Source organism: Bos mutus, chromosome 17 (assembly GCF_027580195.1).
Source record: "Bos mutus isolate GX-2022 chromosome 17, NWIPB_WYAK_1.1, whole genome shotgun sequence".
Classification (NCBI taxonomy): Eukaryota; Metazoa; Chordata; class Mammalia; order Artiodactyla; family Bovidae; genus Bos; species Bos mutus.
The window spans coordinates 830,634-858,449 of record NC_091633.1 but is presented as its reverse complement, the minus strand read 5'-3'; the positions used below and the strand labels follow the sequence as shown (position 1 = coordinate 858,449).

At 58.7% G+C, this 27,816-nt stretch overlaps 1 protein-coding gene across 1 annotated transcript; it reads left to right on the top strand.

Annotated features, from left to right (window-relative positions):
* Positions 1–2,314: 2,314 nt before the first annotated feature.
* Positions 2,315–21,318, top strand: CRKL (CRK like proto-oncogene, adaptor protein). Its single transcript, XM_005899265.3, has 3 exons — positions 2,315–3,002; positions 11,230–11,692; positions 18,804–21,318. Exons 1-3 carry the CDS (start codon positions 2,692–2,694, stop codon positions 18,936–18,938), a joined length of 909 nt encoding a protein of 302 aa, XP_005899327.1. The 5' UTR covers positions 2,315–2,691; the 3' UTR covers positions 18,939–21,318.
* The last annotated feature ends 6,498 nt before the right edge of the window (positions 21,319–27,816 follow it).

Here is a 27,816-nt window from a genome sequence, read left to right as displayed (position 1 = left end):
CAGGTGTGACTCTCGGTCAGGGAACTAAGACCCTGCATGCTGCCTGGCGAGGCCAAAAAAGAGTTGGCGGTGAGTCCTCAGTACAGAGGCAGCCTCAGGGACAGGAACCCTGGCAAGTTGCTCGAAAAGCCTTGTCAATGCTTTGAGTCTAAACTGTAATTATCTTAGAAGAGGAGAGTAAGTACGATGCTATCTGGAAACCTGGGGAAGAGCAAGCCAAAGCAGAACCACAGACCTTACGTGGCGGCCCCTTTTTAAAGCTTCTTGTCGTTTGTCCGTTCATTTCCATTTCATTACCTCTTAGTATCTAGGCTGTTTTCTGGGGGGAAAAAAATTAAGCTTGTTTCAGCTGTGCTAAGGAAAAATAAGAAATTACTTAATTATTTTTATTGTAAAGAAATCCAAACATACACAAAAGTAGAATAATATAATTAATAGCTCCCCCCGCCACACACATACAAACACTTCACATCTCCAGCTTCAACAATTATCAACAAGGCCATTCTTGGGACTTCCCTGGCAGTCCAGCAGTTAAGACTCCACGCTTCCATCCCTGGTCAGGGAATTCAAATCCCACATGCCCCAGGCTGCAGCTGAAAAAAAAAAGACCATGCTCGTTTCACCATTATCCAGTCCAGACAGTATTCCCCACTGGAGTATTTTGAAGCAACAGAAGAGGTATTTTGATTCATCTTTAAGAGGAATTTTTAAAGATGCGAGCATGGCACTTTTGCAGCAGAATAGTGATGGTATCTGAAATCCAAACTGGGGGACAGATCCACCCTATTCCAAGATCGGCATTCCTTTCCGGTGCTAGAATCTACCTCGGAGGGCCTCAGTTTTCCTATCAGCAAAGCAAGCAAAATGGACTAACTTACAGGCAATAATTGTGTAACACTGAAATGAGCCCTGGACTTCAAAAGACCTCCCTGAGTGCTTCTTGCAAAGTATACAACTTAGGATAACTTCTCTGAGATATAATTTTGTATCTTTGAGATGCTCACTAAACATTTTTTTTGTATTTAATTTTGTATCTATATGTAAACTTATTGTGATAATCAGTTTATGATGTAAGCAAGTCAAACCATTATGCTGTACACCTTAAGCTTATACAGTGCTGTATGTCAATTATATCTCTATAAAACTGAAAGAAAAATAAATATTAGAAAATGAAAAAAATACGACAAGGAATGATACAGTCAACTGGTAAGTCAGGTTAGGATTGGAACCCAAGCCTTCCTCTTCAAATTCTGAGCTATTCAAATTGTGCCTGAAAGTAACACGACTCGAAAGCATTTGGAGGGAAGCTGAAAACCTGCTTTGCTGAGTCACAAAAGGCACTAGACCGTGACAATTCCCCTTGGGTTTACCCCAGAAGGAACATCACCCATCACCCTGCAACAGTGGTCCCCAGCATTCTGGGCGCCAGGGACCCTTCCGTGGAAGACAGTTTTTCCTTGGGGCAGGGGGAGATGGTTTCGGATGATTCAAGCGTGTTCCTTTTACGGCGCACTTTATTTCTGTTATTATTACATCAGCTCCGCCTCGGATCATCAGGCATTCGGTCCCGTGTTGGGGACCCCTGCCCTACCTACAATGCAGGACAGGCTCAACCCAGCAATGAGAGTCGGCTGACCAGCAGTCTAGACAAGGGCTCCAATGCCTTTCTGGACAGGCGCTCTCTCCTCTACCGGGTTGCGGGGTGGGGGTGGGGGGTTCCTCAACAGGCATTCATTCCACCCAGATCTGAGATCCGCTTAGGGTGGGACGAAGAAGCGCCTGGCCCAGAGCTGAACAAGGCGCACCAAAACCCGCTCCCATTAAACGGACGGTCCAGTGCGGATGGGGGTGCGGCCAGGGGCCGGGGGTTCTGGGGTGGGGACCGGGTCCTGGGGGCCAAGGCGGCAGGGCTCCGAAAGGACCCGGGAGCTTCGCCAGACACCAGCTGAGCACCAGCGACGGTCGGCTCCGCCACCCCCTTAACCTGGCCGGCCCGGCTGCGGTCAGCCCGGAGCCGCGCCCGGGCGGGACCTGGCCTGCACTCCCCGCTTTGTTCCCAGAGCGGGTTCTAGAAGCACCGCCTCCCCGCAGCGCCCCCCGGCGGGCCCAAGAGGGAGCGTGGGGGCGCGCACGAGCGGCGCACGCCCGCTCTCGCGATTGGCCGCGCCGCGTGACGTCACGGGGCGGCCCCGGCGGCCGCCGGGAGCGGGCGCCCGCGCGTGCGCAGTCGCAGGGCGCTGAGGGGCGGGGGGAGGTGGCCGGCCGCTTCTCTCGCGTCCGCCATTTTGTTGCTGTGGCTCTCGGGAGCGGGGTTGGGCACGGCGGCCCCGGCGGCGCGGCGCTCCCGGGGGTTCTGGGGCTTGGCGCGGCCGCGGAGCTCGGTGCGGAGCGGCGGGGACGCGGGGCCGGCGCGCGCCGGGCCAGGACTGACCGGAGGCTCCGCGAGCGGCCGTCGCCGCGCTCGGCTGGGCCCGCGCCCGGAGCCGGCTCGGCCCGTGAGGCGGCCCCGAAGCAGGCCGGCGGCCCGGACGATGTTGCGGGCCCGCGGCCGCGAGGAAGACGCGGGCGCGGCCCTGTAGGCGCGCGGTGAGCCGCAGGCCCGCTCGGCCCGCAGCCGCCCCGGGCGGAGCGTCTCCAGCGCAGGCGAGAGCAGCCAGCCGCGGCCCGCCCGGCCCCAGCGCCCGGCCCGCCATGTCCTCCGCCAGGTTCGACTCCTCGGACCGCTCGGCCTGGTACATGGGGCCCGTGTCTCGCCAGGAGGCGCAGACCCGGCTCCAGGGCCAGCGCCACGGCGTGTTCCTCGTCCGCGACTCCTCCACCTGCCCCGGGGACTACGTGCTGTCCGTGTCCGAGAACTCGCGCGTGTCCCACTACATCATCAACTCGCTGCCCAACCGCCGCTTCAAGATCGGGGACCAGGAGTTCGACCACCTGCCGGCCCTGCTGGAGTTCTACAAGATCCACTACCTGGACACCACCACGCTCATCGAGCCGGCGCCCAGGTGCGCGGGGGGCGCGGGCGGCGGGCCGGGAGCTCTGCGCGCGGTGTCGCGGCCTTGGGTCGCCGTGGATGAGGCCGGTGCGTCTGACCCGGCAGGTTGAGCTGCGGGTGCCCAGTTAGAAGAGGGACGCTTTTTGCCTTTCGTCACGTCCTCGGTGTAAATTACCTGCAGAAGCAGGGTTCTGTTACCGGTCTTGAAGCCGGTTTTGGACCACGGATTGAGAATCTGAAGCTAGTCTTGGGCTCCCCGCCCCGCGGGTCCCTCCCTGCCCCCCCACCCCACCCTCCCCGAGTTTGCACACCTTTCAAGGTCTCTGAACTCCACCGTTGGATCTCCTGGACTGCAGCCTTTGGAAACTCGAGAGATGAAAATGCCTTCGCAGTTAGAAACAAAATACCTTTAACTGTGAAATATCAGGGCCATATATTGATACCCTGGTGCCACGGTTGAAATAAGCCAGGTGTCTATTTTATAATATATTAACTGAAAATAGTGTAAAAGAGGTCGGCTTGAACGAGGAATTTCTTTCTTTTTTTTTAAATAGTTTTCCCCCAAGCTGGGCCCTTAATGAACTGGAAATCCATTTGGTTAAATTCCAAGGTGGAATGAGTCTAGACTAAGAGGAAATTTTGAATGACACTCAAGATTCTACCCTAGTTGAATTTCAGATGTACTTTTTGTATTGAGTTGAATGACTTAGTATCTATTTTAAAATAACCCAGGTTGACACTGAGCATTAAGCATCCCTTTTTCATTTGCTTATTTGCCTTAATATTTTGCTCGAGGCTTCTTTTGTGTAAATTATGCAAAACTTGAGCTAAAGAGATGGCCTAGGATTTTAAAAATAAAAGGTATTTGTTTTTTTAAGTGTGTGCTTAAAAAGGACAGGGTGCTAATACACATTTTTTCAGGGTGAGATGTTTCTGACTTTAGAGATTTGCTGACCAGATAGTAGTCTCAGCTCTGAACATTAGAAGCTGTCACATTGAAGGAGTACGCCCTGGATGCTTCTGTGGACTAGAGGCAGAGAGGAAATAAAGCCCTCATGCTGTAGTGACTGGGAGATTAACTGCTGAACTAAACGGACTTGAAACGCTGGGAGAAAGGGGTTATAAATCAGATACTGTATAACAAAGAGCCAGACACCACGAATCTGATTGGCGAAGCCTCCAGGTCCCCGAAGAGCCTGGTAGCTAGAGTCAGCTTTCAGCACGACGTGATTCCAGTGTAAGAGGCCGGAGGGGCTCTCAGCACCCGCAGCATCGAGACTTCAAATGCATTCGCCTCTCCCAGCGCTCCTCTCAGGCACTGGCTGAGCCTCGCCGCGCGCCGGGCACCTCAGTGCAGCTGTGAGGGAGCGACTCGAGCCCCTTCTTGGTGGAGAGAAAGGGGTGCGGCCTCGGCTTCCCAGTACCCACAGACGCGACCCCCAGCTTCCCCTTTGTGCTCCTTCCCAGATGCTTGTCCTCACCCCCTCCCGCTGCTTCCGGGGAGCCCGCCCTACACACCCACTCACACCCCTGGACCTTTGCTCGGGCCCCACCCGCCCCTCACCTGGGCAGCGCCTCCCTGCCGTTCGAGGCCTTTCCCTGACACTGCCCCCGCCTCGGGTCAGCTTTGCTTGTTTCTCCTCCCCTGTGCCCTCTGCCCTGGGCGTCCTGCTGCCGTTGAGTTTTTCCTTTTCCCTGGTGTCTCTGAGGGCTGTCACTGCGCCGGCTGAATTAGATCCTGGCAGGATTTACCTTGTTACACTGAATCTGGGTTGCCTCTCCCTGAGCCAGAAATCCACGGATTTGGGTGATGTATTTATTACTCACCTAGTATAGAAGACAAGGCCGGGCCAGCTTTGGCCAAATGCAGAAATCAGGCCATGTGCTTTCACGCCCCAGGCAGGGTGGATGAAGTGGTTAGGCTCTTTAGGCCTCAGAGCTGAGCTCCTGAAGCCAGAGCTGCTTGCGCTTTGGCTGGTAGTTCTTTTTTGGGGTCCATTTTGCTCAGTCAAAAGTGACAACTTTATGGCTTTCTCAGAATTTAAGAATTGATCTTCTCTTTTTTTATTGGGGGAATAACTTTTTTTTATGTTTTGGCTGTGCGGCATGTGGGAACCTAATTCCCTGACCAGGGATCAAACCCGAGCCCCTGGCAGTGGAAGCTTGGAGTCTTAACCACTGGACCACAGGGAAGTCCCCCCAGACATCACAGGAGAGTTACATCCCAGTGATGCGTACTGGGAAAGAGGGACGACAGACCCGCTTTCTTCGTCACGGACCTTGGATGGCAGTGAGACAGGCTGGGAAGGAGAAATTTAAATAGAGTACAGCGTTCGTGGGTGTTGTGGAGAGAGTCCACGCAGGCCGAGGGTCTGGTAGGAGGGGCTGACCTGAGGCGGTAGGGTCAGAGCAAGGGGGAAACCGAAAGGGGAGCCCGGGTGGGGCCGGCAGTGTCAGGGGTGTGGCTCTGCAGAGGCAGCTCACATTGGATGGTCAGAGGAAGGAAGCGGGGTGCCAGGGAAGGAGTTTGCAGTCAGGAAGTGACCTGGGCCGTTACCGCAATCCAGGTCACGATGATGACGGCTGATGAGTTGTCCGTCCGTCCGTGTGTCCGTCTGTTGTAGAGACATTACGTAGACTGACTGACACAGACTGAGGGACAGCTGTGGTTTGGAGATAAGTTGCTGCTGGGAGGGGTAACGGGGAAGAGAAAGGAAGAGACAGGGTGACTTGGTGTATTTGTAGCTGTCTGTCCTCTGGATTATCTTGTACTTTTGTCTTTTGAGTTGTACTATTCGTTTCTGTCTTGGATCTTACGTTTAAACACAAAAGGTGTGTCAGTGGCTTTTGACTTTTCAATGACAGATTTTAAAGGGTTCTTTTTCCACACATGGTGCAACTTTCACATTAAAAACTGTGATAAACAGAATCTTCTCACCTCTGTCTTCCTTGAGTGTAAACGTTTCTAAGACCCTGTTATATTCAGTGTCAGGTAAGCGCTGCTGGGCTTTTGTCTGTTTTAATAGAGGCTGTTTCCAGTTTAACAGCAGAGGTTCAGGCTTCTGACTGGATTCAGTTTAGACACAAAGTACATTTTCCCACGGTTTAGAAAATTGAAAGTGTGCTTTGCATAGGTCGCTTCACTTATAAAATTTTCCAATTGTAGCTTATGTAGCTATATGATGACTGGGAGGAAAACCATGAGAAGCAAAGATGGAAAAAACTGAGGCAACTGACTCACAGAGGAACCTCCCCCACTCCCCACCCCACCCCCTTTTTTTTAACTCAATAGATATTGCTCACAGCACGCTCTGGTAGTACAGATCTGACATTGACTCAGCACTCCCCGTCAGGCTCTTCAGAGCTTCCTGGTTGCTGACTTTAAAGACCAGGTCCTCTGATACAGTCAGCAGCTGTGAGGGCAGAAAGGATGCCCAGCCTCACCTGAGCGCCTGCCCAGAGGGGACACTCAGGCCTGCCTGGCAGAGGCCACGCCTTCTCCCACTGCCGCAAGCTGGGTGTTTAAGGGAGCATTTGGACTTTTGTAATTAGGAGGAGCAGGTAGGAGAGGAGCATTAACTGATTTCAACTAACATAGAATTCAGCACTATGGATAACCTTTGAGTTTCTCCTTACTGGTAGCTTAAATCCCCTAAGTTCAGTTTAGATGGGAACAGAACCGTCGTGACGCCGGATGGAACCTCAGCCAGGCCGGAATTCTGTCCCCTCGGCGCCTAGAGTGCTGACAGCCGTCTGATCTGTGATCTTTCTCTCGTTTGAGACTCAGATTCAGAGAACGTTTTATCTAAGAATGATTCTCTTGATCTGAACAGTTGGACTGGATTATTTCTGAGGTTCACTCAGGCAAAAGCGTTTTCCTTCAGATAAGTAAAAGGGGGCAGTGCTTTGTTGGTGGGAATTAAGATTATCCTAGAGTCGGAGCTGAGGTCCTGACCAGTGAGGTGGGGCCGCTAGTCTGGGATGATGGCCGTGCTGAGGCAAAAGGGCCCGGCGGCAAGCTGGGTGGCGCACGGGGCTTCCTTGTCTGGAACAGATTCACCGGGGCCTGGGGGAGAGGCTTCTCTCTGTCTGTGGCATCGTAGTTCTAGCAGGAATTTCAGTGTGTTGAGGCCTACACCGTCCCAGAGCCCAGCACTGGACTCCAGTCTCGTCACAGAAGTAAACTGTGGCCTTGCTGACAGGCTCAGCTCCCTGAGAGTGCCGTGGATGGCCAGCCGGGGTTCAGGCAGGGCTGGAAGGGAAGGTGCCCTGTGGAGTGGCCGTTGAAGGGCGCGGGCTGGTGTGAGAGGTGGAAGGGCTGCTGGGGCTGCTGCGAACGAGGCACCGCAGGCTTGAAGGAAGGATGCTCAGTTGCGACAGGCCTCCGGCACTTGGTACCTGCCTTCAGCAGTGGGAGCGTTCCAGAGTCTTTAAGGAGAGAGTTGTCGTGGTCAGCTTTTACTTTTGGAGCCTGCTCCGGGGTGGGTCAGGGTGGGGAGAGTCTGGAGTGTGGCATGAATTAAGGGCTGTCACGGGAGAAGGGACCGTGAGAGGCTGGACTGAGGTCTCCTGTGTGGGGAATCCAGGAGGAAGCCGCTGGGGCCCCCTGATCTGGGCAGTTTCCTGGAGGTGAGGCAAGAGGTGTGGCCTCAGGCTGATTGGACGGCGCCTCAGGTGAGCGATGAAAGGCAGGGCTGGGGGAGGGATGCGGGTTTGCAGCAGGGAGCCAGGCAGGGCTCGGCTTCTGGGGGCTTGTTAGGGCTAAATAGCCAGATTTGGGTCTGAGCCCAGGTGGAAGCGGCAGGACCCGCAGAGGAGCTGTGGGCGCAGAGTGAGAGCCCGGGGTGCGGGAGCGGGTGCGGAGGCGTGCCCAGGCCCTCTGACTGGACAGCCGTATCGCCGGCCTTCCTGGGGTGGGCTCTTGTACCATTGTCCTGCTTTCCGCCTTTTTGCTGTGAGCTCTTGGATACAGCCACAGGAGTGAGTCTTCCATATCTGTCACCCTGGGGCCTTCGAAAATCTGTCCGGCCAGTTGATTGCTTTGCTGTGTTAGACACTGTTAAAGCTGAAGATGCTTGACCTATGGTTTATGCGTGCAGGCGGCCGGCCCGCGGGCTTTTGAGGCGCGTCCTCCGGCTTTTGCAGGGAGCGCGCTCTGCGCCTGGGACCGTGTGTGTGCTGGGTGCCGCTTACAGCCCTGGTCACGGGACGGATGCGGGAGGACGGGGCACAGGGGCTGGCTCCGCTGCTGTGTCCTGCTTCTCTGGGCAGCGGGTCTGTGGTGGTTGCTGTGTCTGAGCCCGCACCGCCCTGCGTCATCTCTGCGGGGGGCTGGGGTGAAAACGTGAGTTGGAGAGAATGGGGTGGAGGGGCGAGTTGGTGTCGGGGTGTGGCTGGGAGCTTGGTCTCCTGTCACGTGTGGCGATGTCTGCACACGCACTGAGCTAGAAGAAGCCGCCGCGTCGCGCTGGAGAAGCTGTGAGCAGTGCCCCCTCCTCAGGGAAGGGCCTGCTGGTCAGCTTTGTGGGCCCTGAAGCCGTCACGGCCCCCCCCCGCTCGGACCGGCTGTGGGCTGTGGGCCGTGGGCCTGCACGCTGTGGTTTGCGGAGCCCTCTGCCAGACTCTGCTGGATTTTCTGTAGTGGAGCTAAGAACCTTGGTGTGCTTGTTTAAGGGTTCTGTGGAAAGCTCTGGCAAGTCCACAGGAAGCTGGTGGACCACGGGGCGCCGGCCCTTTGCAGCAGTGCAGGGAGGGCCTGGCTGGCTGTGGGCAGCCCGCAGGGGGCGCCTCTGGACCCTTGGTGTCCAGCCTCTTTCTGGTTGAGAACCAGCACCTTCGTAAGCCCATCTTCCACGAGGTCTTTCGCGCTCAGCCATGTCTGACTCTCTGCAACCCCCTAGACTGCAGCCTGCCAGGCTTCTCTGCCCGTGGCATTCTCCAGGCAAGAATACTGGAGTGGGCTGCCATTTCCTTCTCCAGGGGATCTTCGTGACCCAGGAATCCAACACACATCTGATGCATCTCCTGCGACGCAGACGGGCTCTTTACCGTTGCGCCACCTGGGGAGCTAGTGTTTGGCTTTTTGTGCAGCACCGCTTCGTTGTCCCCTGACCCTTAGCGAAACTTGACCCCATCAGCTTGTTGTGACACATGGATGCCGTGTGCACTCCTTTGCCTTCCAGTCTGCCAGGATGACGTCTGCAGTCTTGGGAGCAGGAGCTTGGTTTCAATTCATCGTCTGTCCCCTGAGCTCTTAGTAGAGCCTGCAGGTCCCTGGGTAGATGGACGTTGTTAGTGTTAACCTCGCTGAAGCTGCTCTGGCGTCCTCAGGCCCTGTGCTGTGGGACTCCCTGCTTCTCACTTTGAACAGTGTAGACAGTAAAAACCCTCAGCGGGTCTGCTGTGCAGCTGAGCGCTCTTGGTAGTCTCTGAGGTTTGGGGAAATTTTTCACAGAACCTCTGTGGCCCTTGAGACAGGAGCAGGAGTGTACGTCGGGGGGTTGGGAGTGAGGAGCTAGCCGGGGCTCGGGCCGGTCAGGAGCTGCTGTGGGCTTGTCACAGCATTCATGCGGCCTGCAGGCCTCCTGGCCGGAGTGAGGGCTCTGGGGCCACGTGCCGAGCGCACTCCCCTGGGACGCTGTGAGGAAGCCTCAGACCACGCCGACAGCCGTGGGCGTCAGCGCTTTCTCACCGAGGCCACTCCTGCTGCTTTCTCGGATACATTGGTGCTAAGCAGTTTCCCTCAGTTGTCAGGGTCTTCAAGTAATGAGGCCTTGGAGGTGTTGCATCAGGCTGCTCGCCACCGAGGTGTTCTGACTGCTGTGCAGCACGTCATTGACATCAGAAAGATCTGCGTTTTGCCAAATGACTGTGCTTTGGAGGGTGGTGTGGCAGAGTGTCCTGAGGCCCGTGAGAATGTTGGTGTGTTTAGTGCGGGGACCGCAGCTTTACCAGGAACACAGTCCAGGGAGATGACGTGCAGGAGTATGTGATGGCGTCGTAGACGGTGACAGGCAGGGCCGTCCAGGCACGGGGGGCTCGCTCGCAGCAGGCTCCCGAGGGCAGGCGCGTGGAGGGGCCACGCTGCAGGAAAACCGCCCCAGCAGGCGCGGGCGGGGGGCGACCAGACACCTTAGGGCAGGGGCTGGAGACTTTTTCTCTTTTGTTTTTTTTCTTTTTTTTTTTTTTTTTTGCTATTGTAACACGTTGACACTTTTTTTTTTTAAGGAGACCTTTCTATAAACTAGAATGGTTCGGTGTAGGAGGCCATGTTGTGATGTTCTGTGAAACAGCTGTTCAGGTCATTGACTGGGGAGAAGGGGAAGGCCGCCCCCTCTGGGGACACACGGCTGCAGTCGGTGGGTCAGCAGCATGTCCTGCCTTAGCCTCGCCTCGCCCCGCTCCGCTCCGAGACGGCGTGCACAGCCTCACCCCCAGGAGGCGGGGACACTCACTCGGGGAAGTTACTCAAGTAGCTTGGGCTTCAGAAAAGCTAAGAGCGGGGAATTGCTCACGGCAAAATTGTTTTTCCCCAAACATCACGTATTTGCAACTTTCCAGACGCTCTTTAGGTGGAGGGAGACCTCCACCGTATTCCTGAGGAAGGGGCGTTCCAGGAGGGGGCGGAAGGAGGGGGCTGCTTTTCTGACTCACCCCAGGGGCTTCCCGCCTGCGGGGGCTGGCTCCCGGGAGCCCTGAGCAGGCCAGGGCCGCGGTGCTCAGCGCAGGGCACGCGCCTCTGAGCTTGTCTGAAAACGTGGGGCTCAGATGGTGATTCCCATACGAGATGCAGTGTGGTGGTTTTTCTTTTTTTTTCCTTTTTTCGTAACGCAAGTGCACACTCCCTTGCCAGTTTTTGTATTTTGAGGGCCCTGAGGGGTCTGTCATCTGGGTGCCTGGGGAAGTGTGCAGGACGCCAGCCCCAGGTGAGGGCCAGGAGGAAGAGCGTGTGGTGGTCGTGACGGGCCTCAGGAAGGCGCAGCTGAACTTAGTGGGGGTTGTAAAAAGGCCAGGCGTCTGCGTGTGTAAACGAGAGGGGCCGGTGAGACGCGAGCAGAGGCGCCGAGGTCAGGATAGTCGGGAACTCCTGCTGAGCTCGACTCGAGAAAGTCAGTCAGGCACGGGGCCTTCTCGGTGACGATGCGGAGAGGGAGGCAAGTCGTTCCTCACTCACAAAGCTTGGCAGACGCTGGTACCGAGTGAGTCTCCACCCAGAGTGTTTTTTTCTCTCCCTGCAGGTACCCCAGCCCGCCGGTGGGTTCCGTGTCCGCACCAAGCCTGCCCGCCGCGGAGGAGACCCTGGAGTACGTGCGGACTCTGTACGACTTCCCTGGGAACGACGCCGAGGACCTGCCCTTCAAGAAGGGCGAGATCCTGGTGATCGTCGAGAAGCCGGAGGAGCAGTGGTGGAGCGCCCGGAACAAGGACGGCCGGGTGGGGATGATCCCCGTGCCCTACGTGGAGAAGCTCGTGCGGGCCTCGGCCCAGGGCAAGCCTGGGAACAGGAATTCCAGCAGCTACGGGGTCCCCGAGCCCGCCCACGCATACGCACAGCCGCAGACCACGGCGCCCCCGCCGGCCGCCGGCGCCCCCGGGGCCGCGGTCAGCCCCCTGCCGTCCACACAGAACGGACCTGTCTTTGCGAAAGCAATTCAGAAACGCGTGCCCTGTGCTTACGACAAGACCGCCCTGGCCTTAGAGGTAAAGGCTGCCCGGCTGGGTCTTTGGGGCTTTGACACTTGGGTTTTCTGGGGTTTGGCCATGGCCCTCGGGGATGTTAGCTCCCCAACCGGGGATCGAACCCAGGCCCTCAGCAATGACAGCGCGGAGTCCAGACTGCCGGGAAATTTCCTCAGGTTTTGTCTGTAATCTTGTTTCTGTAAGGCCAGGACTGCTCATTTAAGGTTAAACTGACGGGGATGAGAGCTGGGTGGTCGTGAAGACCACGGTGAGGATCCCACGCGGCCCCGTGTCCTTTGCCATCCCCGCTTCCCCCACGGTAGCTGCCTTGGTCTGTGCTGCTTCCAGGGCCTCAGGTGTGGTCTCAGAACAGTTGGTTTTCTTTGCAGTAAGGAAGTGAAGTCGCTCAGTCGTGTCTGACTCTCTCTGACCCTGTGGACTGTAGCCTGTCAGGCTCCTCTGCCCATGGGATTTTCCAGGCAAGAGTACCGGAGTGGGTTGCCATTTCCTTCTCCAGGCAGTAAGGGAAGACAGTGGTTAAGAAAGACCCATGCCCTAGAGATGAAATCAACACACAGCTGGACACACAGCCCCACGCTCCTAACATTGTGAGCAGTTGAGAACCAGGAATACAGGTGGGGCTCCTCTTGAGCTGGGCAGGGGAAGGATGTTTCAGCGCCTCAGGCTTCACTCACTTGAGATTTTGTAAATTATAACAGCGAGAAAGAGAACTTTAGTGTTTCAATCACCGAGTCATGTCCCTCTAACTAACTGTGAGTTGCCTTGTAAGAGGACAAAGGCTCTTGCAAGGCGTAGTGTATGACTGTGGCTTGTCAGGATACAAAGAGGTGTGTGTTGGGGGGATAAACTGCAGAAGGTAGGAGTTTGGTGAGACGTCGGTGCGCCCAGGGAACCCTGTGTGAACACAGACGCCATCGCGGCCTGCGGACAGAGGGTCTGGAAGGGAGTTTGTTGCTCCCCGAGCACGGATCGAACCTGTGCCTAAGGTGAGGCAGGCCCTGCAGACCCTTGTCCTAGAATTTGGGTTTGGTGCCTCGGCTCCTTGCGCCTTTGGTTGCTGGTAACTCGTGAACCGCTGCAGCGTGAGGATCATCATATGGTCACGTGCACGTGTGGAGGCCCTGAGACACAGCTCCTGCGGAAGCGTGTGCTCACCCCGAGGCCACCGTGGGGCGGGCGCCCTCGGGCTTCCTCGCCGCCCGCTGCAGGTTCGCTGGGAGCCCTGCTTCTCCTGCCTTTTCTCACTGGTTGTCTTCAGATGTTTTGGACCAAGAGTTACCCAGTGAACTTCACCTGGAGGCTTGATTCGGAGCCCGAGGTGACTTCTCCGTCTCATGCTCGTCCGAAGGGAAGAGCCCCGCGGCAGGGGAGCCCCGGGCCCTGTGACGCTTCCCGGGAGGGGCCGACAGGAGGCAGGGGGGCCCCCACTGTCTGGGCCGGGCCAACAGGCTGCTGGCTTCTGTGAGGGTTCAGGCTCTGGGAGCACCCCCACAGCCCCCACGGGAGCCGGGAGCTAGGCTCAGGGTTGTGCTGTGTAGCGGGCTGTCAGCACACAGGGGTGAGCGGGAGTCCGGGCTCCCAGTCAGAATGTCAGGCCCCTAAAGGAAGTCAGGAGCTGCGTTCTTACTTGAGCCAGCGCTTAAAGCCACACTCCCTTGAGGACGCCTGCCTGTTGACCTCTGACTGGAAGGTGTGCAGCGTAGAAACCCCATCCCCTCTGTTCGTTGGAGTGTGCAGTGGGGTGGGGGATTGTAAGGGGTGCCGCTTGCAGCTGGGGGAGTGGATGTGTAGACGGGCCCTGGGGAGACCAGGGTGGGGAGAAGGAAGCTCGTTTTGAGACCACCTGTGTTTGCAGCCACGACGCCGCTCCTCCAGCCTCGGGCCCCCGGTGACGCGCCCACCCGGTCGGCCGCCTTCGCTGATCCACCCAGAGGGCATCGTGGACCAGGAAGGGGCCTCCGCCAGATCCCGCTGCACAGTGGGGTCTGCTCTGTGTGTTTACAGGGGCCCTGGGCCGGGCCGTAAAGAAGCGTTATTGTGAGTTACCTTATCTTCTAAAACTGGTGCCTGTCCTGAGCCCTCTTGGGACACGTACAATCAGGCCACCAGGAAAAGTGGTAAAATTAAACTAGAAGGGAGACAAGTAGGACAGGACCAGGAAAAGTGGTAAAGTTAAACTAGAAGGGGACAAGTAGGACAGGACGTGCCGCAGTGGAGGCGGCGCTGTTCGCTCTGAGCCGCTGTGGCGGAGGGCGCTGCGGGCGAGCTTTACTGCCCGAAGTAGTTCATGTTTTTTCTATGAAACTTGACTTGTGAGAGAACATTCATGCCCGTAAAGCACTGTCTTAAGAGAGAGCTTTGATCAGACACTTGGTTCTGTTGTTCCTTGGGATTCAGTCTGAAGAGGGACCTCCCGTGCCTGGCGGAGCAGGGCTGGACGGGCTTCAGGGCAGCAGGGTTGGCCTTTCCGAAGAGGGATCCTTGGCAGAAGAGAGTGGGACAAGGGCCCCGGGGCCGCTACAAGCTCACCTGCAGCCGAGCTGTGTCCTCTGGCCCAGCACCTGCCCTCGGGGTGGTCTCGGACACGCTTCTTACACCTCTAAGCCAGAACAGTACACGGTGGTTCCTTACTCATCCGGTCACACGTCCAAGCTCTGAGGGGTGCCTTGTAGTGTAGGGTCCTGCCACCAAGGAGCTTGCCCCTGTTGGAAGCTTGGAGGCAGGAGCCAGCTGTGGGTGAGTGAGCTGATGATATGGAGTTGGTCCAGGAGACGGAGGGAGCAGCTGCGAAGGGGGTGTGGTCTGGGACGACTTCCTACAGGAGGTGACCCTCGAACTGAGTCTTGAAGCTGACTGGGTGAAGCGGGACGAGGCATTCCTGGCAGAGCAGGAGCGCGCGGGAACAGGACACACCTGTGTGGCTGCAGCTGGGGGGAGTGCTGGGCCAGAGACCGGCGCTTGGACGCGGTGCTCCTGTATCAGAGGGCGGACGAGACGGAGACTGTGAGGCCTGCCGCCGGGCCGCTTACCTTCCTACTGATCGATTTTAAGTAATTGGGGCGGACGCGCGAGTCTCCGTGTAAAGATACCAGTCTCACATACTCGTATTCCAGCTTTCCTGACCTGAAACTAAAGGGAAGAAGAGCTGTGCTTGGCTCGGGCGCACTCAGCGTGTCTGGGGTCTGAATGGGCCTCGGAGTGGTGGCGGGAGGAGTAGGGGCTGCGCTCCGCGGGGGCCCCTGGACGGAGCGGGGCCTCGGCGCTGATGGGCCCCCAGGAGGACTTGGCGCGTGCCCGTCTGCCTGGGGCTGCGGTCCCCATGGCAGCCCTTGGCCTTGCCGTGGACTCCTCCGGACCTCCATCCGTCAGCAGGGGCTCACTGGGTGCTCGGGGCACAGGGGCCGGTCCTCGAGGAGCCTGGGACAGTCTGGCGGCACCGGCTCTGCCTGTGTGGACGGTCCGGAGGTACCCACCTGGGAGAGTAGCTCACTCTGTTGCTGCCTCGCCAGGGGTGCGGGCCTCGATGTGTCCCCTCCAGCTGTCCCTCTTGAGGGTTCTGGTCTCAAGTCGCGGTGACGACGTGCGGCTTCGTGTTAACTGCAGGTGTCACAGACGTGTGACCCACAGCCGCCTCTGCGCCCCTCCTGATGAGGCCCCGTCTCTAGGGAAGGACAGTGAGCTTGGTCTGGTGCAACTTGTCCCTGACTGAGCCCATGCAGCCTTCCAGAACCATCTCCCCCTAAATCCTCATAAACCCTCTGTTTGCTACTCGTGTCCAGGTGTGGTCTCAAGCTCACTGTGTATGTTTTATAGAATTCGCCATCGTCCCTGTTGGAGCAGAAACCAAGAGAGTTGACGCTTGGTCAGGATGCCAGCGTCCCGTGATGGGATTCTCTGCGGCAGGTGGCCCACACGGGCCTGTCAGCCTGTGGCCGCCCGTCCTTGTCGGCAAGAGGACGCCCTTCGTCGGGCGCTCTCCGCGAGCTCACTGGCATGCCCAGGATGCCCGCTCCCGCCCCCTCGGGTCCTCTCCAGTTGCCATGTTGGCATCTCTCGGGTTGTCTGTCCCCCATTTGAAAACCCCTCGACGCTGGACTGCATCTGGTCTCAGAACCTTCTGAGTTGGCCTTTCTGTCTCCGAGGCCCGTGGTGCCCCTTCCTTTGCCGATGGCCTAGGATCCCCAGGTTTCCGCTTCCTCCGGTTGCTTTTGCTCCATTGGTCAGAATTGCGCTCATGTCAGCAGTTTCTTGGTGGCTCCCTCTGTCACCGGGTGGGACCTGTCCACAGGGCGAGTCTGGGTTTCCCCCGCATGGGCGGTGCTTCTGCGCTCCGGGACCACTGCGCCTCCCTGGGCCGCTCCTGTGTGCCCAGTGACGCGGGTCTGCAGCGGGAGCCAGCCCGGCGGGGTGCCCCCGGGTGCCGCCTGCACCCTCACTGACATTGTTGAGTCGTGGTCCTTCCCAGCGTCCGGCTTTAGGAATCCGTCCCTGAGGTAGCTGTCTCTTCTGGCATACCATTTTCTCACTGGGCTGTGAGTCGGGGAATATCGTTCCTCTTTATTCATATGTAAATTGGGTGAGAGGACCGTGAAATTGGGGCCCTGCTGCGGTTCAGACAGACTGGTCATCGTGCTGGCCTCGGTCTTCCGTATGTGGCCGTAGCTGTTGTGCAGGGAGGTGCGCCAGCCAGGGGCTTCACGGGGCACGTATGGTAATGCTCGCAGCTGCCCTGCTTCGTGCACTCGAGCTCGAGCTTGGTCTCGTGGTGGGCACGGGGCGGAGCCAGGGCTCAGCCTGCGGCGTTTCTCTCAGCAGCTTTATTGAGGTAGGACTCACACGTGGCACAGTTTACGCGGCAGCCCGGTGGGCTTGGCATGTTACATCGCTCATCTTTTCCTGAATGGCAAAGCTGCCCTGGAGAAGGAGATGGCAGCCCACTCCCATATTCTTGCCTGGAAAAACCCCACCGACAGAGGAGTCTGGTGGGCTACCCAGACGTCTGTGGGGGTCACGAGAGTCGGCACGACTGAACACACGCACGCTGTGCGTGACGAGCTGCCGGGGTTCAGCACGCGCTTCAGCGGCATTAACCGTGCAGTGCCGAGCAGCCCTCACCATCGTCTGTTCCCGACACCTTTCATCGCCCTGGACAGAAACTGTGACCATTAGGCAGGAGCGCCCGCCGTGTCCTTTGCCCCAGCAGCCTCTGGCCCACCTTCTGTTCTGTGAATCTGCCAGTCCTGCGTGCCTCGTGACCGTGGGACATCTGTGTGCATCTGGCTCGTCTCACAGAGGCCTGTGTTGCAGTGAGTGTCTTCACTCTGCTTGTGGCCCAGCAGCAGCCTCTGTGCAGGTGGAGCCTGCTTTGTGTGCCGTTCACTAGGTCGCGGCCTTGAGCGTCGGCCCTGCCTCCTTTTGCTGAGGACAGCGTGATGAACGTGTCCATGCAGGGTTTTGTGTGTGAATACCTGTTTCCAGTTCTCCAGTGAAAGTCGTTCAGTCATGTCCAACTCTGCGACCCCGTGGACTGTAGCCCTCCAGGCTCCTCTGTCCATGGGATTCTCCAGGCAAGAATACTGGGTTGGGTTGCTATTCCCTCTTCCAGGGGATCTTCCTGACCCAGGGATCAAACCTGGGTCTCTGGCATTGCAGGCGGATTCTTTACCGTCTGAGCCAGCAGGGAAAGCCTGGCAGTTCTCCAGGGTATCTGCCAAACAGGAATTGCTGGGTTGCTCTGTTCACCTTCTGAGATCAGCCAAACTGTTTCCCACAGCGGCCGCACCAGCCTACAGTCCCACAAGCAGTTGGCCGGGGTTACAGTCCGCAGCCTCAGCAGCACCTGCCGCTTGCCTTCTTTTTAGAGTTACCACAGCCGCCCTGAGGGCTGTGAGGTGGCAGCTCGTGGCTGTGACTTCTCTGGTTTCAGTCACTTGAAGGGTCTTTTCCTCTGCCTCTTGGCCATTTTTGTATCTTCTCTGGGAAAATGAAGGTCAGGACCTTTGCTCATTTTCAGGTTGGCTTGTTTGCTTGTTGGGTTTTAGGAGCTCTTCATACATTCAGAGTGCGTGCAGTTAGGGTCTCTGTGCAGCGCGCTTTTCCTCGTCTGAGACGCCTGGCGTTGGTTTAAACACGATTGCTGCATTTTGAGCCCTGGGTGTGCAGTAATGCAGATGACTGTTTCAGAGGCGTCCTCCCTTCTGTGCATCCACCTCAGAAAACACGCCGCCTTTCTCAGGGCCCAGCACCTGCCCACCTGGGGCCCTGTGCTCGGGCGCCGTGGTGCGGGGGCTCCTCACCCCACCTGGCAGCTCTGGGCCCTTGGTCACTTGAGGCCAGCAGCCAGCTGGCTCGCACAGTAGCTTTAGCAGGAGGTGCCTTTTCACAAATGAAATAATACAAGGTGGTTTCGTAAAAAGCTGGGAACTACCGGAATGAAGAAGGCAGTCGAGGGGGGTGCCTGTTACAGGGGCAGAAAACGTTGGAAACGCCACGAGCAATAGATGGAGCCTCGTGCGCACCCCACCACCAGCTCGTTTCGGCGTGTCCTTGGGACGAGTGGTGAGTGCTGTGTTTCGCCCTTGGCCCTGTTCTTTCGGGGCCTTCCGTCAGACACGGGGCAGATGGAGGGACCCGGTGAGCAGCCAGCCAAGCAGGAGCGCCCCCACCTGCCTCAGACAGCTTCGTAAACAGCATCCCCCGCGCCTCCTTGGAGCCTGTAGGCCTGCGGCCGACGTTGGAGGGGGGCCCCGCCAGCAGAGCTGCCGCCCCGCTAACGGCAGAGCAGCCCCGTGGCCTCTGGCCGAGGGGGTTCCTGCTGGCGGCCGCGCCCTCCCCTGGAGCGGGCTGCCAGAGGGCTTTGGCTTTCCTCGTACGCTTCCTGTGTGGGCTGAGCTGTTCTGAGAGCCGGGTGGTGGCTGTCCCCTGGGGTGGCAGCCAGTCCGGGCAGGGGCCATGTCAGAGCACATCCTGGGGGCCGTGCACGCTCACAGTCCCCGTCGTAGCGCCCAGGAGACGAGCGAGTCCTGGGAACCGAGTCGGTCCCTTCAGTGGCACCATCTGTGGGAGTGGTTTTCGGAGGAAGTACTGACTCTGTCCCCCTTCTCCCCGGCAGGTGGGTGACATCGTGAAGGTCACGAGGATGAACATCAACGGCCAGTGGGAGGGCGAGGTGAACGGGCGCAAAGGGCTCTTCCCCTTCACGCACGTCAAGATCATCGACCCCCAGAACCCGGACGAGAGCGAGTGACCGCTGCCGCCCCGCACCTGCTGTTCGTCCTGCCCGTCTGTCTCCTCCCGCTGGGGAAGCCCCCTCTGGGCGGGCCCCGCGCTGCCCGCCTCGGCTTTGCAGCGGCGGCCCCGCCCGGGCGTGCTTGGGGCTGCCCGCATTGTATCATAGTCGTGTTGTCACAGAGTAGCTGATCGTAGAGTCGTTGGATCATAAACTGGAAACACTGGTGGAGGCGCATGGGGGCGAGAAGGTGCCCCCTGGCCCGGACGCGCGGCGGCGGGGCTGTGCCCGGGGACAAGCGGAGCGCAGACTCTTCAGGAGAGGGCCGCTGCCCTGCACTCTCCACGTCTGGCTTTTGGTTTTTCTTTCTTTCCCCTTGTTTGGTTTTGGAAGGCTTCGTTAATTAGGCCTGTTTGTTCTGAAGAGGTGTTTAAGTAGCAGGTTAGGTTCCGTGATGAGATCAGGGATGAGTCGCTGTCACCATGGGAGCAGGCGGGACGGAGCCCTGAGGCAGCGGTCGTCCTGTCTGGAGTTGACCGAGCAGCCCCCCAGTGGTCCTGCGTTTCCCCGCTGTGCACACAGCCTCCCGGAAGACATGGCCAAAGGCGTCAGAGCTGGGGGCTCACCCTGTCTGTCAGCAGAGGAGGAGTGGCCTTTCCGTGAAGGCACCCCTGGGAAGTATGGGCCCCAGTTTTCTCAGCAGTTGAATTCACTCCGGAGTCTTGCCCGCTCACCGACCCGGCTCTGCCTGGCCTTACGCTCGCCCAGCTGCCTGAGGGCGCGGGTGCCGATGCCGGCTGCCCCCCAGCACGACCGCGTGCGGGCCCCGGGCCCGGGAGGTGAGCCAGCGCCCGCCCTGCGCTCGGTGTCCCCGTCGGATGCTCGAGGTCTGTTCACACGATCCCACAGCACACGGCCAGCTGGGTGGAACCTCCACGCAGGCCCTGTGCCCGTCCTGTGGGCCCCGGTGAAGACAGGCCTCTGCTACAATGCGCCCCGCAGCCCCGGCTGGGGTCGCAACCTAAGTCCTGTCCCCCCAGTCTTCTGTGCCTGGGGCGCAACCCCAGGCTCAGGGGTCATGAGGGTGGGAGCAGTTTCTTTGCGGTCGGAACCAGCAGGCCCCCGCTCTTGGGCTCTGTCTCAGCTCTGCAGTCGGGGGTGGCCGTCGCTGCCTGGTCTCGCGTGCTCACGTGGCCCTGTCCCTCTGTGGCTTCCTGAGAGGCTGTGCTGGGCTCCTCTTCATCCCTGGGCACCGTGGTCACCTCCGCTCCAGGCTGCCCATCGCCGCCGCCTCCTGTTGTGAGTCCAGCCGCTGCTCACCTGTGGCCAGTGGCGTGGCCGTGCCAGGACCTCTGCCTGGGGCTGGCGTGTGCTGCGTCCTTACCCCGGTGCCCGTCTCCGTGGCTGCCCTGAGATTGAGCCCAGAGTGGACTGAGCCTTGAGCTCTGCGCTCTGGACGTGTGCCAAAGCAGAGCCTGTGACTCCGAACCTTGTCAGCTTTTAAATCAGGGAAATGTCTCTCTACACTCAGTATACGGGAAACGGCTGCCCGCCTCGCCCTGGGCCCGGGTCCTGGGGGTCTGAGAAGACTGCACCGGGAAGAGACCAGAGGAGTCCTCAGAGGCGTCGGCCCCCAGGGCCTGCTCTGCGTGGCCACTTGCTCTGCCCTGCATGTGCCCCTCAGCAGCTCAGCTGGACGAGGCCCTGGCAGTGTGGCCCTGAGCTCACCCTGGGGCGGGCTCTCCATGACCCCTGCCCGCCTGCTCCGCCCGGAGACGCAGCCCAGGAGGGGGCCCCGCGCTCGTGAGGGCGTGAACATCTCACTTGGAAAAGGGATGCTGCCGAGCCAGGGGTTTATAATGTAATCCTTTAATGTTGTGTTCATTAACCTCTTAAAACGAGTGAGTCCTGAGTGCTCTTACACAGAGCCCGAGACACCCCCAAGCTCCCCCGGCCTCCAGCGCTGGGGTGCAGGCCCACATCCCCGGGGCTGGGCGCGCCCGCGGCTGAGGGGCGTCCCCCGAGCCAGGCCTGGTCTCTGCAGGAGGAGCGGTGGCCTTGGCTCTCTACGGCCTTCACGTGTGTTTTAAAGTGACAGCCACACAACACAAACTCTTCGACCTGTAACTTAAAGATCATAAACTTCAGGCAATAATATTTTCTGTGTAAGCTTTTAAAATTATTTTTGGGGATCATAGCTTGTTTTATTTTGTGCTATAAAATTAACAGTATTAAATGACTTATATTCTTAGAACACATGGAGTGTCTTTTCTTACCAGATCAGTGCCTTTTTATTTTTGCACTCCGTTTTGCGTTGCTGGCCCCAGCCTCAGCCCCGTGTCTCCGTGGCCTGTCTGTACATTGTCTCAATAAACGTGCGCCGCCCGTGGTGGCCGTGGCTCTGTGTGCGTGTCTGCTCAGCGCTGCCTGGAGGCGCGCCCGCCCCAGCGGCGACAGCCCTGCAGCCCCGGACCCGGTGGGGGGAGACGGGGGCAGCAGTCCAGGCCTGGCACCCCAGGGACCCTGGGCTGAGAGCGTCAGAGCAGGTCTGACGTTCAACCTGGCCTCGGAGCGTCCCAGGGCAGGGCAGGGCAGGGACCCGGCTGCCTTTCTTGACTCCCGCGCCTCCCTGTCTGGCCTCCAGCTGGGGTGGGGGGGCCGCCTCCTGATGGCCCTGCAGCCTGCAGCCCGTGCCATCCCTGCCCCTACCTGTGTGTCAAGAAGGTCTCCAGAAGCGGGCGTACCTGGCCATCTCACGCTCTGCCTCTAGGACCGCAGCTCTGGTCCCGGAAGGCGGCAGGTCTTGGAGATGCCTGTGAAGAGTCCTTGAAGCGTGAGAGGCCACAAACTCAGCAGCGCAGGTCTGGGTTTCCCTGTGGCGGGAGCCCTCGGCAAATGGAGCCACCTCCCCGCAGGGTGGGCAGGTGTCAGGGCCTGGGTCCTGGCACCCCACGGCGGCTCTAAATCCTGGCCCCGCTTGAGGCTCCCCAGCAGGAGGGTGAGGCCTATGTCCAAATGGGGGCTGCAGAGATCGGGGGCATCCTCATCCACGCCTGCTGCCCTGGGGACACTCGGACCAGCGCCCCAGGCTCCCAGGCTCGGAGCTCAAAGCAGCCTGTGCCCCTGACTCCTGGCGCAGAAACAGCAGGAGACCCACTGTTGAAGCTCAGGTCCAAAAGAGGGGTGGGCACCCAGAGCTCCCAGCGCCCGAGGCCAGGGTGTGAGGGGGTGGTCTGCCCAGGAGGAGCTGGTGGAGCTGGGCTTTGGCATTGAGGTCAGCAGGGGGGCCCCCGCCCCGGTGACTGCACACGCCATCTCCCTGTTGCCTGTTTATTACGGATCTCTCTGGAGTTTCACAATATACAGGCAAACTTTTCCCATGTTTTCCCTACAGAGAGACAGCGTGGGTCACTGACTTCTATCAGACGTTGTGCGTCAAGCGCACCTCTCTCCTGTCGCTGTGTCGTGGCCCACGAGGTGGGCGTGCTGGCACTGGGGTGGCCGCCGCCACGGGTGGTCAGAGGTTGTGGGTCGAGCGCACCTCTCTCCTGTCGCTGTGTCGCGGCCCACGAGGTGGGCGTGCTGGCACTGGGGTGGCCACTGCCACGGGTGGGCATGCAGGGCCTTTCCAGCCTCCAGCTGTCAGACAGTGAAGGGGGTTGCTCTGAGCGGAGTATAAGGATTGCCTCAATTTACACCTTCTCCAGCAATCTGTGCGAAAATACATTTTACAGATCTTCTGTAGACACTGGGCTTATCGCTGAACAATAAATACTCTGTACATTCAGAAAACTAAGATCATGGCATCTGGTCCCATCACTTCGTGGCAAATAGATGGGGAAACAGTGACAGTTTATTTTGGGGGCTCCAAACCACTGCAGATGGTGACTGCAGCCATGAAATTAAAAGACGGTTGCTCCTTGGAAGAAAAGTTATGACCAGCCTAGACAGCACGGTAAAAAGCAGAGACATTACTTTGCCAACAGAGGTCCGTCTAGTCAAGGCTATGGTTTTTCCTGTGGTCATGTATGGATGTGAGAGTTGGACTGTGAAGAAAGCTGAGCACCAAAGGATTGATGCTTTTGAACTGTGGTATTGGAGAAGACTCTTGAGAGTCCCTTGGACTGCAAGGAGATCCAACCAGTCCATCCTAAAAGAAATCAGCCCTGAATATTCATTGGAAGGACTGATGCTGAAGCTGAAACTCCAGTACTTTGGCCACCTGATAGGAGGACCTGACTCATTTGAAAAGACCATGATGCTGGGAAAGATTAAAGGCGGGAGGAGAAGGGGACAACAGAGGATGAGATGGTTGGATGGCATCACCGACTCGATGGACGTGAGTTTGAGTAGGCTCCAGGAGTCGGTGATGGACAGGGAGGCCTGGCATGCTGCAGTCCATGGGGTCAAAAAGAGTCAGACACGACTGCCGAGGTCCAGCCCTGGCTGATCCAGGGAGTTCGAAGGGGAGACGGCATCGGCGATTAATTTAAATATTCATCAAAGATATAAAGAGTAATAGAATGAGGATAGCTCAGTAGGAAAATTCAGTGGAGAAAAGAGGCTGAGTAGCTTGGTTTACACGGAAAATCAATATAACCCGTGACACCAGGTTAGCTCTGACCACGGAGGCCGCAGGCGCCCTCTCGAATAGCGGAAGGTGCCCCACCTTAGACACCTTCTCGAGTGGGTCTTAGAAGCCCAGGCAAATAAATGGTCGCAGAGGATATCCACGCTCCAGATGGAAACTTCAGCAGAATGTGAAAAGAAAGAATGACATGGGGAGACCAAGCGTTGGTGAGCAAGGCCCGTAGCTTTATTTTTAACAGGGGCTTATATACCCTAAGTTACACATAGAGGATAATAGGGGATGTGAAATCATGCAAAGTCAGCAGTCTCTGATCCTTATCAAAAACCAGGGTTTCTTTCCTGCAAATTTATCGTATACAAATGGTTTAGGTGATTTACATCATCTTCTGGCCAGAAGGCCTACTAACATTTTAGGACTCTTGACAAAGGTTTGTCAACCGTAAGACTTATTTTCTCTAAGAGTAATTATTTTACGGTTTGGCGCCATCCTCCGAAGGTGTTAGATAAAATTGCATTCCTATAGGGCAGATGTGTAATGGGTTTACAACAAAGGAAAGAATTTATTACCTTAAGGGTCTAAAGTTACTAACACCAAGGCCACTACTTATCTTTTCTACATACCAACTATATTAATTAATACACATTCAAGGATACAATACAGGGGATGTGGAAACTTGGCAGCAAGCATTGGCTCATCAATGAAATCTTTTACTAGTTTTATTCTGACAGTTTAACTCTCTGAGAGGCTCTAAGCTATTTGAATATCTTAAGCTTCCCGTGCCTCTCGAGACTGGGAGACTGTAAACAATCGTATGCATAGCTGTAGGAGTCCGGGTAAACTTGTCAGGCGAATTAGAGAGCTATCTGAGGGGTTTAGATTTAAACACTCCTAATGCCCAGTAACTTTATTAATTGGAGCTGTAAGTTAACTCTTTGTCAGAGAGAGTGAGATGGTGGTGGGGGACAGCCCCCAGTAAAGTCAGAGGTGAGAGCACAAAGCAATAAAGTAGGCAGACCCTGGTTTTTGGGGGGTAGATGCTCGAGAATATCCAGGGGGACTCCTGAGGCTCGGTCCGGCCTTTGCGTATGCTGAGCCTCCTTCCTCATGACCTTTGCCATGAATGGAGTGCCTCTCACCGGCTCCCGGCACACGACCGAGCGACTGAACTGAACTGAAGCAGCTTGTACTAGTCCATCTGACTGTCTGAGATGTGGAGGTTGTTGCAAGTGTTCTTCTTTTGTTTGTTGGAGGGTTTTTTTTTCCTCTTTTGAAATTTTAATTTACAAATAGAAAACATCTTTGAAGACAAAAAATGAAAAAATATAAAATTCCACGGGGACTGGAATCAGAACTGGTCACCACGGAGCCTGGAGACAGGACAGGCACGACACACCAGCAAGTCGGGGGGCGCCGAGGCTGGGGTGGGAGCCGGTCCCAGCAGGGTGGGGGAGCCCCAAGGATCCTGGGGGCTCTGGGACACGCGCTGTGTGGGCCGACCGGCGATGCGGGCAGGGAGGCCGGTCTGCAGCGACCCCAGAAAGCCAGGGGCTCAGAGTGAGGCCGGGGCTGCGGGGTGGACTCAGCCCAGGTCCCCCAGCCTCTGCCTCCGTAAGAATAAGAAGCCGGGGGCGCCAGGCCTGCCCGCACCTTGTCCGTCCCGCAGCCGGCCGCAGCTCAGATGTTGGCTGTGCTGTAACGGCCCCCTCCCCACATTCCCTGGGGGCCAGGACGGCACATGGAGATCTCCCCATCTGGAAATCCACCCCAGGCCCGGGGAAGAACCCGAGGCCCAGGGAGGGCATCGCAGGCCTCTGGTCGGCCTCCAGGGGGCGCCGTGCCCTCACTTCACGGCGGGCTTGGCGAAGCCAGGTGAGGACTGGGACAGGCCCCTCGTGGCTCCTCCTCACCCACGGCTGGCTGCGGACTCTGAGCTGTCTGCTGGGCGGCCCTCCCTCTCTGCTGGGGCCTCGTCGGGTGCCACCCAGGCCGCCGGGACGGATCTCCTCTCGGCGCAAGGTGAGGGCCTTGGGCGGCCTGAGGACCCCCACGTCCATGCACACCACCTCTAAGCCGGGGCCCTCGGGGAGGCCGCCCGCCTGCCTTCCGTCTCCGCTTTTGCTCCACAAGGATGCAGTCATCGCTGCCTGACATCAGGGTGATCCCCCCTCACCCCGTCCTGGGCCTCCTCGCAGCCCCCAGCCCCACCCTGAGCACCGCCGTGTCCCAGGCTGCACCCGTCTGCTGTCCTGGAGGAGCCCGCTGGACGGCACTCCAGGTACCCCCCGATTCCTGGGGACCTGGGACACAAAGGGCTCACCGACTCAAAGAGCTCACAGACCAGGACGGGAGCTCTGCACTGAGACGCCCCCATTCCCGTGCTCCGCGTTGCCAGCCCGGCCAGGCCCCACCCCTCACCAGCAGCGTGGCTCTGGGGGCCCCCAAGCCACCTGAGTCCCAGCTCTCACATCTGTACAATGGAGACGACCCAGAGAACGTCCCTCCTCGGCTGCCAGGAAGAGGGAAGAGCGAAGAGCGGCCACGAAGCCGCAGCCACTGTCCTCCCAGGGGGCACAGTGTCTTCCTGGCTGGGGGGGGGGCGCAGGGACAGGGCTACAAGGTCAGCACAGAGTGCAGTCGGGTCAGGCTGGATGGAGGCCCAGGGCACCTCGCCAAGCAGCACCATCTGCCCGTGTCGGGGCCCCTCCTGCGGCAGGAGCAGGGAGGCGTGGACCAAAATGACCCCCTGCCCTGCAGCCCCCGGCCCCACACCTGCCTGCGGAAGTGACCCTCGCAGGCCCTGCCCCTGCCCTCGGGTGCCTCCCTGAGCTCCCCCATCTGTAACATGTGGGGAGGTATGCCTGCCCCCCCCCGGGTGTTTGCCTGTGACATAAAGAGGGGCTGCCTCGAAGGCTGGTCATCCTGACCCCTGCCGGCGGGGAGGGAGGCCCAGAAACGGAGGAGATGGCAAATAAGAGGGCTCAACTCCAGCCGGCCCAGGAGATGCCGGTCGGAGGACTGCTGGGCTGAGTGACAGGTTCGCTGAGCCCCAGCCCTACCCTATGACAGCACAGGCTGGACGGGCAGCACCTGGAAACTCTGGGAAGGCCCCAGAGCAGGAACAGCACCTCCAGGCTAGGGGAGAAAGGGCTTCCTGGAGGCGACGCGACACGCAACCAGGGTGCCCCACGATTTACAGGGACCGGGCGTTTCTCCACGTGCAACCACAGCTGGGAAAGAGACACTGTCATACAATACAAAGTGGAAGGCGTGGTGGGGGGACGGGGGAGGGACGGAGCTGAACCCCCAAAGCCGTCGAGGTATCGGGGTCAGTTGGGCTGGCTTTGGGAGCTTTCTGCGGGAGGTTCCACTGCCCCCACGCCGCCAGGAGCCCCTGGTTCCAAGACAGGAAAGAAAGGGAAAAGGAGCGGCCTGCCGCCAGCCTGGAGCCCCATGGGGGTCGCCAGGATGCCAGGGCCCCAGACCCCGCGGCCTGCCCCGGGCAGCCCCACTTCCGCGCTCCGGCCCCGCCCCTCCCGCCCGCCCGCCCGGGAGGCTCCAGAGCACAGGCCAGCGCGGAGCTCAGGTGAGCCCGCGGGGCTGGGGGCGGCGCCGCGGAGGGGGCCGCGGGGCGGGGCGCCCCTCTCTCCTCGGCCTCCGCTCCCGACTCGCTGCCCGCTCGCGGCCGCGGGGGCCCCTCCGTGCGCTGATCCCCTTCCTGGGCCGGTGGGAGTCCCGGAGGCAGGCTGGAAAGGGCTTCCCATTGTGGGTGGGACGGGCTGCAATGCGGGGGAGATGCGGCCACAGCGCCCCCCCACCTCGAGGGCCAGCGGCGTGGAGCTCAGACAGCTCAGACGCTGTCCCAGAAAACAAAGCCAGCTGCTGCGGTGCCCCTCGGGGTGGGTGTGGGAAGGGCTCAGGGGACCCCCCAGTGACGACAGACTGGAGTAGTGGGGAGCAAGGCCCTGGGGCTGTTCAGGGGACACACGCAGGTCCCAGAGGGCTACAGGACTGTGACAACTGTTGGCAGTTTGGGCAGCTTGTGGACATGGGCGGCAGGCTGCCAAGACTCGGGGTGCCCTCTTGGTGTGTCCTGGCAAGGGGCTTTGCTTGGTGGGGGTGTCTGGCCCCGCGGGGGCAGGGCGGCTCCATGCCAGCCCGGCACATAGTAGCTCTGGGGAGGTTTCTGTCCCCAGCAAATCTCTCTCCAGACCCAAGACCCCAGGGATCTGGACATCTGGGCACCTGGGAAGGGGGGGACAGCCCCCACGGGCACCTGGAGGCAAGTTGAGGTCATCCCTTTTCTGG